The 15,905-nt window shown below is 38.8% G+C and overlaps 2 protein-coding genes across 4 annotated transcripts in view; one reads left to right on the top strand and one right to left on the bottom strand.

Moving 5' to 3' along the window:
- The window catches only part of LOC129771315 (endothelial zinc finger protein induced by tumor necrosis factor alpha-like), a 99,129-nt gene that overhangs the window by 51,375 nt on the left and 31,849 nt on the right, over positions 1–15,905 (bottom strand). The gene's annotated exons all lie outside the window — the stretch shown is intronic.
- On the top strand, positions 12,504–15,893 carry LOC129766141 (uncharacterized). Its single transcript, XM_055766607.1, has one exon. It carries the CDS (start codon positions 12,504–12,506, stop codon positions 15,891–15,893), a length of 3,390 nt encoding a protein of 1,129 aa, XP_055622582.1.

Below are 15,905 nucleotides of genomic sequence, written 5' to 3'. Positions count from 1 at the left end.
TTCCCTAACAGAGATATGAAAACCAAGGTGCCCGGGGGAAATCGGCATTGCAAATATATACAAGTCAGGGGCATTTTTATATTGCAAGTAAAGTGAGTAATATGATTAATTCTAGGAAATAAAACTTTTAATTTGGAAATTTAATGTTGGTTGTTTCGTGAAATTTCATATCAATGACCGATCGTGTATTGTGTAAAATTTAGCGCAAGTGTAAGTGTAAAATTGTATATGGTAGCAGTTGTGTTAAAAATGACTAGATATATGAAACGCTTTATTTCAATTTTCATAAATAAAAACCAAGGTGTGTTCCCGCTCGAGAACGGGTCGTTTGGTTTAAGCTGTCTGTTTTGTTGTGTTCATTTTCACCCAAGGAAAGTTTATACGGCGAGAAAAATTGGAAAAGTGGAGAAATATTAGAAAAAGTGATTTGCCATATACATCCATTAGTTGTTGTTAGTTCAATTAAAATTCGCATTGGGTTGAATAAGCACACAGAAAGTAAAAAGTATAAAAGAAATTTACCTTCTCCATTTCAAATATGTTTTCTCTATATTCAAGTAACATGTTTTTACTGATCAGAAAAATTGATAATTGTGTTCGGTATTGGTAATTATCTTCTATTAGTGAGGTTTTTTTTCTTCATTTCATCCATACATAACACAGGAGGTATATCGTTTAGGATCACAGAAAGCGATTTTCATCATATCTCAATCCGGTATCTTTTCTCTTATACGCACCATCCAACGACTGTTTACCATCCTTCTGTCATCATCACTCGGTGGAGTGAATAAACAATACCTAACAACCAAACAAAACGGCCCTTTTCAGGGCCACCAAATAATTATCAAAGAGTTTAACGATGTAATACTTCAAACATATCCCAAATCAACAGATAGCCTAACGGACTCCTACGTCAACTATGCGGTCGTGTCTCGGACACCATCCTCCTGTGACTTTTTGGGCCTGTTGGTGGTTGGGGACTTTCCGATTGATCATTCAATTTCTACGATGTCGTGTATTGTTTCCGGATTAAAAGTTGCTTCAAAGTACAACACATTGCAAGCCGGATGGGAAGAAGACATTTTCCAAAGTGAGAGCGACGCTCTTCGGTTGAAATCTGGAGGTGAAAATTCGTTCCATCACAATCCCAATAGAGCAATTTCTGATTTTCATGTTTCTGTTCTGCGAAAGGTGCTGCATAGTATAATTTGGGGATTATATCTTGGGATCATTGTATGTAGATGTAATTTTGCTAAGAGATACAGGAAAACTACTTGGATATTCGGTGAGCTATTTATATTGACAGCACTTGGTGTAGTCCTACGTCTCTCCGGTTATGTCCCACACATAACCCACCCGTCTTTTTTATTCTGATACTAGTTTCGAATCTTGATGAACGCAATCTGAATTTTGTTTTCGGTGAAAATAACTGCTTAACATAATATGTAATCGACGTATACCTAGTATAGCCATATGTTCTGTTAGTTCAAACGCGACTGTTGCCAGCGTTCGGCGCAATCCTCTTCGCAAACAAAAGCTTCTAACAGTCTAAATAAATGTTTTAAAGCACATTATGAGTTATATTTTGCGTGAAAATTCATGGCTTGAAGCGTTCAAGCCATGTGTGAGCCTTCTATTTATTTAGCCTTATTCTCCGCAAATGATTATTCCACTGAATTGTTCACTTTGGACTAAGGGCGTTCTCATCGAAATTTGAAGAATTCTATCCCACGAACTTCCACTCGCAACAATCCGTCAGCGATTGACGATTGGTCCAAGTGTTTGCGACTCTGCGTGAAGAAGAGGGGGGACCATTTCGAAATAATTTGCCGAAAATGTTAATTTTAGATACTTTTATACCTTTAATAAAACAATTAGCTTTTTTTTCTCATTTCATTTAACTGACGAAACTAAAGACAAGCTATGCTGCTTAATTTTTTAATGTTTAGAACATAACTCCAAAGCATCATAGAATATTTAGACAATTCGCGGCATTGAATTCAACCATATGGACCATTCTGGTTTGGTCAAAATAAATTCAGCGAAATATAATATGAGAAAAATATTATGAGAATATATAAAACATGTCCTGTCATGGTTCAATCCATTATTATCAAAATGTAAACACTAATTTCTTTGAAGTAGATCAATTCTGAAAAAAGTTCATCGTGGCGAGGAAGCAAAATACGAATCGCAGTCGAATGAGAGATTCCAACAAACAAACCAGTAATTGTGACGTGAGCGTGGCTCCTCCAAAGGAGAACAACAAAAGATGAAATGGAACAAACTTTTTTTTTGCGAAACAAACATAAAAACTGACGAATCCAAACAAATGCATACGAACACTGATGCGCACCTAATTCGCGATATATTAGCTGTGGAGCTTCTTTCGCCTTATAGAATTCTGCTCCGTGAGCGGGAAGTGCAAAGTTGTTTGACTGGAATATATTTTTTGCTTTTTGGAATTCGCTTTTACACTAACACGATCGACACAATCAACTCTTTTCGTTCAGCCTGTTCCTGTAAGATCACAATAACAATTTAGGATTCAATTCAGTGATGGTTCCAAACTGGTAATAGTCGCTAATAATTTAGACAAAACTTATTGCTAGTTAATTGCTCTGTTTCAGATATCATGGGTTTTATGAAGTGTTGTAGGGTTTTTTTAGTGCTGAGTGAAATATTTCTAAGTCAGCTGAATGATGATTCATGATTGTTCGAATACTCATCACACAGAATACATACTCATCAAAACAAGCCAGACAGTCGGAGGATACATAAAATTACTTTGAGGAAATTATGTTTTTGCGTTGACATAGTTGAATACGTACATATTTCGACTTGCATAGGCATATTGAGGTTAGCATTAGTGCCTCTAACGTTTATCCACAGAAGCGTTGCATCTGCTGGAAAGATAGGCCAACAAACTCATTGCTGTTGAGCCCGAACGCAATCTTTCAAAGGCTTTTTTATTACCCATTCTGATTTGTCAATCAAGTTTCAGCAACATCATTAAATCTGCATAGAAAATGTGTTCTCTGCTGAATAATGATTCAGCACACGCTGATTATCTTACGAGTGGAGATCCGGAAAACACAAATGTAAATTATATTTAAAAGCGGCCGTCGAACTTTGAACGTAATGCATTGTGGCTGAATAGTATGACTGGATCGCACTTTCATCACAGAGGACTCTTTGCCAAATGTAGAGAGAAGATACAGATTGAAACCTAGAAGATCTCAACCCTTGCATGAACAGGAAGGTAGCTGATCTTTATAGGATCTGAGGATAAATGGTTGAGCAGAGTGCACTCTTATCGTCAATGCTTCTACCTACGAGTAGCAAACAATAAAATAGACATGAGTAATAAGTGGATACTAAATATGTCTTTAGAGAATGTTTTATTATTTTAACTCGCTGCAGCGCCACACTTGAGAAGAGTCGCAATGTGCTGGATCGTATATTCAAATTGGTCTTCGTAAGACTTTGATTGGATGTCGTTTGTTGTGTTAATCACACGAGGGCCTAACATTCAAGATATTGTAACTATATGAACGAGTTATTCAGGAACATATTTGCCTTTGGAATGCTTTGATTGATTCTCGATCAATATTATTCGATCAACATTTTTATTGTATTTTACGTTGCCGGTGTCAATAAACGGGATATGTTACATCGCAACTGAGTGTTGCGAAAACATTACTTATCTTGAAAAAAATGTGAAACATAATGTTGGTTTATAACATGTATTTCATATTGATGATGGTCCCACTTCATTGCCCTACAAAGGTTTGAGCGGGACGAGTTATCTTATTGGTAATAATTTACAACTGTATTTATTTTATGACATCACACTAACCAGTAAGCAAAATAAATTTAAGAGAAACTTGTAAGCGTTTGTTACAGTTTCGTTGGTTTTTTTATGATTGTTGATGTTTTTGAAAATATTGTCACCTTTTTGTATTTTTTTTTAGTAGGGAGTATATTTTGTTAAGTACGGAAGTAAATAAAATCAGTATGTAAATATGTTTGTTAAAACGGGCGAAAATGGTGGCGAGTCGGCATTGCAGGATACGACTAAGATTGCGAGAGAGGGTCAGCGAGAATATGGGGAAAATGTGAGCTGTACCGAAATAAATTGTACAAAGGAGGCTCGAGGAAGAATCCGCCGGACGAAACGGGGTTTTTTAGATTCAGGCGTGGTGTGTGACGGACGTTTGTCCAAGAGCTCGGTGGAATAGTTTGGACTGAGTTTCCTCGACGAACTCCCGGTTGACCGGCACACCATCGGCCTAGTGGACCACCAATACGCCTAACCGTGAAGGACCAGCGTGAAAAACCACCTTCTGGCCAGGTTGGGCATAATAATTAAAGAGGGCCCCTCTCGGCAGTGTCACTCCGGTATCGTCTTGGGCCTGTCGATTGCCGCCAAAGAGGGACAACGCCAGCCACGGTCAACTCTCCACGTGCCGACTTGCCGTGGACTCCGGCGCCGCCTGGTTTGCAGCAGAACAACCAACCACAGTCGCGTCCACCATTCGCCTCTCTCTCACCACCAAAGGATAACCAGAAACATCAGGAAATAAAACCAAAAGTATTTGAAAAGAAGGTGATACTCTTTTTATTTTGATCGCGAAGCCCCTCCAATTACCCAGTAGTAAGCCGACCCTAACACCCAGTTCGATGGGTCTCTTGCTACTGAGCTTTTTCCGGGAAGACACAGTAGATAGTTACAAAATGGACTGGTTATCTCACAGACATAGATTACTAATCGAAAGAATGATTTAAGCCCCTATCAGAACATTTGTATTCCATGGGATGACGAGAGAATTTCCAACCCGGGAAGACACTAAAGCAATCGGGAATTGAACCCAAAATATATGTAAGTTCTGTAAACTTCGTAGTTGTTCACCGTGATTGACCTAAAACAGCGAAATTTTTCAAAGAACAAACCCAATTGGCGCTTGGGAGTAGCAAATCATTCACATTGTGCAAGTTTCGGTGAATCGAGCTTTAAATAGTCAATAACGAACCCGGCCACGTCTTTACAGTCACTATGGTAAATGAAGGAATGTTTGCATGATCTTCACCGCCCAAAGGTCAGAAAAGTAGCATCCATAGCGTGGTTCTCTAGCGATTATCAAGAAGGGTAATTGTTGTTGGGGGGAGTTAAGAATCAGGATTCACTTAAGTGAGTGATGTGATTAGGAGTTTATATATTTCTTTCTTTACCATGGATAACAACTATTACAACCATCCTCCCTAGGGGCATTGGACCATGGTTTGGTTTTAAATATTTTCAGGTTCTTTTCGGACATGCTACTATAGAGATCCGTCAATCGCAGGTGGAGTTCCTAATTCTAGCCGATACTTCAGACCCATTTCTTTACGTATCCCAAGGCATGTCAAGTAAATTTCCATTGCAGCGTCCATTGTATTGCTGTGAATATCTTTTGAAGCGCTACCATGTCGAAGGAGACGACTTTACTCTAGTCAAGAGATACCTTAAGGGCAATCATTATACAGTCAACTCTCCCTTACTCGATGTTCTGTATCTCGATATTTTCCCTAACTCGATGGATTTCGTGGCACCTTCGATTTTACAAGCATTCTTCTCTCCATAACACGATACCTCCCTAACCCGATGCCTCTCTTACTCAATGTGTTTTGATTCATTTTTCCATGGATTTTCACCTCCCTAACTCGATTGATTTTCGCGTACATGTTTTTGTGCGTTATTACCTCAGATTTCAATTGCCCTTGAAAGTGAAGACGGAGTGTTCGTGTCATCAAACAATTTCTTTTCAAGTATGGAAAACCACGAGAAACCTTTCAAACGAACAATCAAAACGCTAACCATTGCGCAAGGTTTGAGCATCATCGAGCAGGTCGAAAAATATGGTCGGAAGGGGTCTGAAACTGCAAATAATTTCAGTATTGCACAAAGTGCGGTATCAACACTACTACGGAACGGAAAATTGTATCTAGACCAAAAGCATATAAGGTTGGTCAGAATCGAGAAGCTGGAGCGGTCAATGAATTTTTGTCTTGTCAAGCTAGACAAAATAATTTACCCCTCTTCTATTCTTCGGGATATGGCTTGAGAATTTGTCCAGAAACTGGGAAATCCTAACTTTAAAGCACAACCAACATGGACGGGAGTGATATTCCGCTGGCATAATTAATGTGTCGTGAGCGATGTCGACGGTACAATACCGTTCAATTGCTCAATGTCTTTTAATAATTAGATTTTTCATTGATTTGAATTGCGAACATGGTAGCTTGTGTAGAAATTGTGCTCCGTTCAATTTAATATTTTGTATGTGAAATTGTGTGCAAACGTGAAAAAAGTTGTGTCCAACGTTTAATTAAACCGATGATCCAGATAAGTATAAGTGCATGCTTTCATTTACTCTGGTTTTCATCATTTAAATTGAAAATAACGCTACGGTCTGCTATCGCTTTGGTGGCGGCTGTAGCGATATAATTGTTTGGTTGTCCCTTTGTGTTCAATGTGTGTTTTGTTCTTAGCTATTGCTGGCGCTTGCACGGGATATTGTATGCAAGATGAGTGTGTGCAGAGTGTGTGAAAGTAAAATAATGATCAATGATGATCCAGTTGTTTGCGGGGGAATTTGCGGCGCTCGATATCATCGGCGCTGTACATCCCTCACAAAAGCAGCTGCAAAACTTATAGCTGAGAATGAAAATGTTCAGTTTAAGTGTACTGAATGTTTGTCGGATAAGAGTTATTGTTCGCGAGATGATATTCTGGACTTCGGAGAAGTGAAGAAAGAGATGGAAAAAATCTCTTCTCTCTCACTTTCTTTAAGCGAGATCCAGAAAAACATCGATGATCAAATAAAGATTGCAATGGAAAGAGAGATGGAGAAACTGATCAGATCTTTCGATGAACGGCTAGTTCAAAAGATGGGAAGTATTGATATCAGTATTTCTCAACATTTGAAAGAATTGAAAAGTTCAATTGTTGAAAATAGTAACGATGATAAAAAATTAGCTGGGATGAACAGGAAACGTACTCTGAGTAATAGAACAGCTGGTTCGGAACCGGACTGCCCTAGTAGGAAAAAACAAATTATAATGAATAAGCGCGAGGAACCGATACAAATAGAAATTAATGACAATGGTAATGACGAAAAGGTTGAAAACAATGCACGCTCGTATGCAAGTGTATTAAAGAGTTCAAAATCCGTAAAAAAACGTAAGGTTTGCCCTGTTATCGTGATTAAACCTGTCGAGTCGCAAAATAATGACGAAACCAGAAAATTTTTAAAAGAAAAATTAAATCCAAGAATCCATAAAATTAGCAATTTTAGGAACGGGAAAGACGGCTCGATTATTGTTGAGTGTGCGGCAGGGGATAACATTGAAAACTTGAAAAATAACATAGAAAGTAATCTGGGAGAGAAGTTTAGCGCTGTTGTTCCCAAACCATTAAAACCAAGATTGAAGATATTAGGAATGAGTGATCGATATTCCTCAGACGTTTTCGTAGATCTTTTAAAAAGTCAAAATGATGACATCAAGATTGGAGATGTTAAAGTTGTTGCAGAATATGAAAATCCACGTTTAAAGTACAACAAATATAATACGATTATTGAAGTAGATCATGACACTTATGGATGTCTGATGAGTACTCGTAAAGTAAGCATCGGATGGGATAAGTGTTCAGTTGCTGAGGCCTTTATTGTTCTACGTTGTTTCAAATGTGGAGAATTCGGGCACAAGAGCAAAGTTTGTAGTAATGAAGATAAATGCTCAAGATGTAATGAACAACATATAACATCTGGATGCTCGTCAACTGAGTTTAAGTGCGTAAATTGTTTAAAAGTGAATCAAGAGCAAAAATTTAAATTGGACATAAACCACCCAGCTTATAGTACACAGTGTCCAGTGTATCGGAGGCTGTTAGAAAAGAAAAAAAGCAACATTTTTTCTAGTAAATAGCAACCCAAGGAAAGAAGATGTGATAGGAAGTTTGAAATGTTGTACTTCAATATAGCTGGGCTTTCTACAAATTATGTGGCAATGCGCCAACTTGTAGAAAATTTCCGTCCACGATTAGTCTTTCTTTCTGAAACTCATATTGTTGATGAGAATTCATTTGATCAATATGGCATCCCGGGTTACAAAGTTGCTTTTTGCCTTTCACATTCCAGACACACTGGAGGAGTTGCTATTTACGCAAAAGAATCGATTAAATTCAACATTCGGTTAAACGAATCTGTTGAAAATAATTGGTTCTTGGCAATTTCAGTTGAAAGAGGTATGCAGATGGGAAATTTTGGAATTTTGTATCATTCCCCCAGTTCTAGTGATCAGCGATTTTTAGAAATTTTAGAAAACTGGTGGGAGAGTTTCATTGACTCCAGTAAATTGAATGTAATTGCTGGTGACTTCAATATTGACTGGCTCAACGTGCAGAATTCGAAGCAATTGAAGCAACTATCTGATTTTTACAACTTGAAACAGACTGTAACAGAAGTTACAAGAATTTCGAAAAACAGTAGATCTTTGATAGACCACGTTTTCTCTAATTTTAATACAGTTCATTCTTTGATAGAGGCCAAATTGAAAATAACAGATCATGAGACAATTTTTATTTATATTGAGAACGAACAGAGTGAACGTGAAGAAAATAGAGTTAAAATCAAGTGCTGGAACAAGTATTCAAAGGAAGCACTGTCTCATCTTGTTGCTAGAAACCTGGATTTTACTGCAATAACGGACAATCTGGATTTGAAAGCAGCTGTTCTCACTAATATCTTGAAAGTGTGTACCAATAGCCTAGTTTTTGAGAAACAAATCAATTTGAAAAATTCGAACAGCTGGTACACTTTATCACTCTTGCGTCTCAAACGTAAACGAGATAAAATGTACTCAAAATTTTGTAGAAGTAATATAGAAAACGATTGGAAAAGGTACACCTGCGCGCGGAATATATATTCACAAGCCTTGAAAAAGACAAGATGTGAATATATACAGAGGAAAATCGATCAACATCAGAATAACAGCAAGGAGTTATGGAAAATACTAAAAAGTTTACTTAACATTAAAAATAGTTTATCGCGGTCCATAACTTTTGAAGGTTCAGAAGAACATTCGGAACAAATCATTGCGGAAAAATTCAACAGTTATTTCGTGAATAGTGTTCAATTGATCAATCAAAGTATTGAATTGGTCAGTGAGCCATACGAAATAATACAGCCGATAAGCAGCAATTGCAGATTAGAATGTTTTCTACCCATCACATTTGCAGAGTTGAGAGATATTTGTTTTTCTTTGCATAAATCGGCTGGTATCGACAATGTCAACGCAAAAGTGATACAAGATTGCTTTCATGTTATTGGACACGAATTGCTAGGCCTGATAAATGAATCATTGCAAACTGGGCACGTGCCTGAAGTTTGGAAGGAATCTCTTGTGGTTCCCATCCCCAAAGTTAATGGGACGGATAAAGCCGAAGAGTTCCGCCCCATTAACATGTTGCACACATTAGAAAAAATTTTAGAACTTGTTGTGAAAGGCCAGCTGATGAAATTTATTGACAATAACAGTTTGCTGATACCGGAACAGTCGGGATATCGAGAGGGACACTCTTGTGAGACCGCACTAAATCTGGTGTTGGCAAAATGGAAAGAGAATATCGAGGCTAAAGAAACTATTTTTGCGGTGTTCTTGGATTTGAAACGCGCTTTTGAAACAATTTCTAGGGCCTTATTGTTGCAAACATTGAAGCGCTTTGGAATTGTAGGGACATCATACAAATGGTTTGAAAGCTACTTGTGTGATAGAACTCAAAAGACTCGTTTCAACGATTTTATTTCTACTCCCATCGATAACACACTTGGTGTACCACAGGGAAGTGTGTTAGGGCCCATTTTATTCATTTTATATATTAATGATATGCGGCGGGTTTTACGTTTTTGTGATATCAACTTGTTCGCGGATGACACTGTTCTGTTCATCGCAGCTAAGGAGTTGAATGTAATCGCGGAGCACTTGAACGAAGATCTTCATTCTCTCGCTCGGTGGTTGAAATTCAAACAATTAAAGTTGAATGTTAATAAAACAAAATACATGCTCATTTCTTCAGCAAACTCCAGATATAACGGTAATTTTGAAATCGATGGTGAGACTATTGAACGGGTTAAAGAAATAAAATATCTGGGAGTAGTTATTGATGACAGACTAACTTTTAAGTCTCACATTGATAATGTCATCAAAAAGGTTGCTAAAAAGTACGGCGTCATTTGTCGTTTGAAGAATGAGTTAAACGCAATTAGTAAAGTCAAACTATATAAATCACTCGTCTCACCACACATAGATTTCTGCTCATCCATCCTGTTTCTTGCAAATAATACACAACTATTGCGATTGCAGCGGTTACAAAATAAAATCATGCGATTAATTTTAAGATGTCATAGGTACACTTCCTCTGTCATAATGTTGGACGCGCTACAGTGGTTATCTGTGAAGCAAAGGATTTATTACTTGACAATGGTGTTCATCTTTAAAATTTTGAATGATATGCTGCCTCGATACTTGTGTGATCGAATTGAACGAGGAAGTGATTTGCATAGATATAATACAAGAAACGCGATTGATGCAAGAACACCTAACTTTTTATTTAGCAGGTCCCAAAATTCACTATTGTATAAAGGATTAAAATTCTTCAATTCGATGCCCAGAAATATCAAACGAGCGGCAACAATAGCTGAGTTCAAAGAATTGTGTCTGTCACATGTGAAATCTGTGTTATGAACTTGTAAAAATGTTTCAATGTTTCTATGTTTGCATAAGCTATCATGTTCGTATTGATGATGATGGATTTTTGTTACATTATTGTTGTTGTAAGTTAGATTTGAAAAAAAAAAAAAAAATAAATGAGTAGTCTACAAAAGCTTGAGCCACGCGCGCGTTTCGGTAGACATAGATAACTTGATTTTGAACACTGGCGAAAATCGTTATACAATGAAATGTTCTAGGGTCTTCAGTGGAAACCGGATTCGAACCAGGGATAGCCCAGACGGAATACTTGTAAACTATCGTATTAGCAGATGGTTATATCGAGTTTTTTTCTGTACCGCGGCAGATCTCAGTGTAAGTATCTAGTGGAAACTTGAGGATATCGGGTTCGATTCCCGATCAGTCAAGGATCTTCCCGGGTTGGAAATTTGCTCGACATGCCTTGGGATTATATCTTTACTTTTCGGTTTCCGTCTTTTGTTTAATGTTCTTATGATATCAATTTATGTCTGCAACAGAACCAGTTCGTTTTATTTTGCATACTGGTTCCAGATGTGCTTTGTTAAACTTTAAAAATTATCTTAATGATAAATCGTCCTGCTCAAACCATTGTAGGGGTATGAGGTGGGACCATCATCATCATCATTAGTGCAAAAAGGACCAAAACGTGATTTGCTGTGATCTGATGCCAGATACCGATATACTAGAAAGTGTTGAAAACCCTGAGAAAAATGCTGAAGATAGTAGTTCTATTGAGATGTTAATTCGAACGTTAAATCAAACCTGAAGAATATGTCCGGAATATTGAAATCAACTGAAAATGTTCCTGTGAAACTATTCGAACATTTCTTTGTGATTCAACAGTTCCTGCGTGATCGTTACAATTCAGTTTAAGTAACATAATTAATCAATATTTTCTTTGTTAACCTAGTGCCTCGTGCAAGTCGGACTCGATTATATACAAACTCGATTATATATGATTCGATTATGTAAAATTTAGGACTCGATTGTATACAGTTTGAAAAAAAAAGTTTTTTTATAATTCAAATATGAATAATTTCAAGAAAAAAAATTAACCTTTCAACATTAAGGTGAAATTTAAGTGGCTTTTATAAGTACAGTGGGTTAAAAATCGCGATTTTTGAAGATTTTGATTGAATCTTCATCAGGAATTGTTTATATCGATATTGCAGCCAAATTAAGAGAGATAGAAGTTGGGCGTCAAAGAACAAATTGTAGAGAGGTTAGAGAGCTTTAATTTAATTGATAGAAACAATCAAGTTTAGTATGAATTTTTAGGATAAAATTAATAATTGCAAATAAAAACAAAACTTTTAAATTTTCCACTTCAAAAATGTTTAATCCACTAATTTAGATGTTCCACTACTATTGTTAAAACCGCTGGGCACAAGGTCCGATGCCCATGCAGCCAAAGCTGTCAACGAAGTGACAACTGTCAAACGCGCAGACGAAAAACGCGCATTATTATTTGAGTAGCACATTGTCATGCTTTATTAGGACTTTGTATAGACGCCACAGCTGAAAATCGAAACAAGTTCTATCGTATTAGAAAAACTATAATTTGTAAGTAGAATTAAGTTGTTTATTGGAAATTTGCTCATAATAAAAATACTTATTGCAGTTTGAGCTGTACAACCACGAACTGCTACGAGAATTAAGTTTTTAACGAATATCCGAACAATTTCTCAAAAAATTATAACCTAACTTTTGAGATGGATCACAGCTGCGGAAAGTGCAACAATCCCGATGACGATTATATGGTTGCTTGCGATTCCTGCGAGGTATGGTATCATTTGGATTGTGTAAGCGAATCTCCGGGAGTGGCAGAACGGGACTTTGTGTGCTTTAAATGCACTGTCAAGAAGGAGAAAAGAGGAAAGGGGAAAGCTGATGCTACCGTGCCCATCAAATTCAACAAATCTCGTGTATCAAAAGGTCCGAAGCCATCCGAGCCCGAGGGAAATTACGATCAATCCGAAGTTATTCCGGATCCGAATCAAAAGGAGAAAGAAACAGAATACTCGGAGGAAAACTACCAAAGAAACAAATCTGATTTATCCAATAGAAGTGAATCTAATGAGTTGCGAAGACAGGCGAAATTCGAACGTTTGGAGGAAGAAATGCTAGAAAGAGAAAAACAATACGAACATGAAAAGGCATTAAATGTGAAGCGGTTGGAATTGGAGGAGAAATTTCAACGGAAAAAGCTGGATCATGAACGGGAATTGAGGCAGAGGAAGCTGGATCAACAGCGAGAAATGTATCGTATTCAGTTAATGGAGGAAGCAGATTTTGTGAAGCAGCAGACACAGTTCCAAACACTCAGAAGTAAGTTACAGACTAGCGATGAGAAGACTGACAATATGAACACTGGTGCTGACGGTGTTCCCGCAACATGTAGTAGGAGAAATCTACCTGTTCCTGAAATACAAGAGACTCCAAGATGTATCCCGAATTCGAAGTTGCCCGTACCCACTAAGCTGAAGGAAATGTTTAAGCATGATGGTTCTGCATCGAATGGCAGTGAGGAAGAGCGATTAGAAACAAGCGAGGAGGAATTGGATATCGAACCTGAACAAACACCATCGAACGAGTTGAAGGTAAAATTCCAGAAGTCCAAAGGATCAGCGCCAACTAAAGCCCAGATCGCCGCCCGACAAGTAATGACTAAGAAGCTTCCTGTCTTCAGCGGTAGAGTGGAGGAGTGGCCAATTTTCTTTAGCAGCTACACAAATTCTACAGAGGCATGCGGATTTACGGACGTAGAAAATTTAGTGCGGCTTCAAGAGAGCCTCAAAGGTCCAGCATTGGAATCGGTAAGAAGCAGGTTGCTGCTTCCGAAAGCAGTGCCTCAAGTGATCGATACTCTGCGTATGCTTTACGGGCGTCCAGAACAACTCATTCATACGTTGTTGAATAAGGTTAGAAGAACGGAATCACCTCGTGCCGATCGCCTAGAGACGTTTATACCATTTGCATTGGCAGTACAGGAGTTGTGCGACCACTTGGAGGCAGCAGAGCTGTATAATCATTTAATGAATCCTATCTTGATCCAAGAGCTGGTGGACAAGCTGCCAGCTGCAACGAAGCGCGAATGGGTCCATTTCAAACGTGCTTCTGTGAATACAACACTACGAACGTTCGCAGATTTCGCTTCAGGCATTGTATCGGAGGCGAGTGAGGTGATTTTAGCCGTGGATCTACAAGGTTCATCTAAGCCTGACAAGTCAAAGATGAAGGACAAGGGCTTCATTCATGCGCATAGTGATGCTACTGCACCACCGCCGTTTAGCCCATGTCGTGTTTGTAAAACGGCTGGACATCGCACGAGAAATTGCGAAGAGTTTCGTCGATTGAGTTTGGGAGAACGGGTGAAAATGATGGAGCGTTTGAAATTATGTGAACGATGTCTGAATGAACACACAGGATGGTGTCGTTTTAAGATCACGTGCAACGTCGGAAATTGTCGTCTACAACATCATCCGCTGGTACATCGTGAAGCTGTTTCTAATCCACGAGTTGATATTTTCGATCAAGGACAGTTGCATACGCATCTGGATGGAAAAGTGCCAGTGATTTTTAGAATTGTGCCTATAAAACTACATAATGGTTCGCGAACGATCACTACTGTTGCTTATCTTGACGAAGGATTTTCCATGACCCTGGTTGAAGAGAATATTCTACGTGAGTTGGGTATACATGGTAATCCACAACCGTTGACGCTTCAATGGACGGGGAATATAGTACGCCGAGAATCATCGTCGGAGTGCGTTTCATTGCAAGTAGAAAGCGAAGCGGGTCACCGACTAGATTTGAAGGATGCTCATACGGTTAAAAAGTTGTACCTGCCAAAACAGCGAATTGATTTTCATGAAATCTCCAATCAGTATCAGCATTTGCGGGGTGTGTTGGCCACAAATCACATCGGAACCGCGGAACCCAAAGTTTTGATCGGCCTCAACAACGCACATTTGCTTGCGCCTTTAGAATCGAGAGTGGGAAATGTCAACGAACCGATTGCTGTCCGCTCACAATTAGGTTGGACGATTTACGGGCCAAGAGAAAATCAACCATCAACGGGGATTGTTGGCTATCACGGCGGTTATACTAATGAGGAATTACACGAAAAGATGCGTGTGTTTTTTATGACGCAAGAACCAAAGACTATTGTGAGTAAGCTTCCTGAATCAGCTGCGGATCGGAGAGCACGAGAATTGCTAGAAACTACTACGGTTAAAGTGGGCGATCGTTTCGAAACCGGTCTTCTTTGGAATACGGATGATGTGAACTTACCGGACAGTTACAATATGGCATACAAGCGTCTTCAGGGGTTGGAACGACGCCTCTTGAAAGATCCGGAGCTTCATGAAAAGGTGAAACAGAAAATCGAAGACTATTTAGCTAAGGGCTACGCGCATAAAGCGACCTCGGAAGAATTAGCAACAGCGGATCCCAAAAAGATCTGGCATTTACCACTCAGCGTAGTTGTAAATCCAAAGAAACCTGAGAAAATTCGGTTGGTTCTTGACGCAGCGGCGCAGGTGGATGGCGTTTCGCTAAATTCGATGCTTCTTGTGGGGCCAGATTTACTAACCACGCTTGATGCAGTAGTTCAGAAATTCCGTGAGCGACAGGTGGCATTTGGAGGCGATATACGCGAAATGTACCACCAATTTCGAATGAAGACGGCCGATAAGAATTTCCTACGTTTCTTGTTCCGTTCAAACCCCTCGGCTAATCCAGAAACGTACTTGATGGATGTAGCCATTTTTGGATCAGCGTGTTCTCCGGCATCCGCGCAGTACATTAAAAATCTGAACGCGTCACAGTATGCCAATCGATTTCCAGAGGCATTGAGCGCCATCGTTCATAAACATTATGTGGACGACTACCTGGATTGTTCAAACACTACGGAGGAAGCTGTCGAGCGAGCACAACAAGTTCGGTACATCCACCGTCAAGCTGGGCTAGAAATTCGTAATTGGGTTTCAAATTCAAAAGCGTTTCTTGAAGCTATGGGCGAAATCACCTTGAATGAGGAAGTATCGCTGAACAGCGGCGAGAGCGAATTATGTGAACGAGTTCTAGGGATTATTTGGTGACCAAGCGACGAT

The sequence above is a fragment of the Toxorhynchites rutilus genome, chromosome 2 (genome assembly GCF_029784135.1).
Source record: "Toxorhynchites rutilus septentrionalis strain SRP chromosome 2, ASM2978413v1, whole genome shotgun sequence".
Classification (NCBI taxonomy): Eukaryota; Metazoa; Arthropoda; class Insecta; order Diptera; family Culicidae; genus Toxorhynchites; species Toxorhynchites rutilus.
The sequence above is the reverse complement of the archived record's forward strand: the minus strand, read 5'-3'. Positions and strand labels throughout refer to the sequence as shown.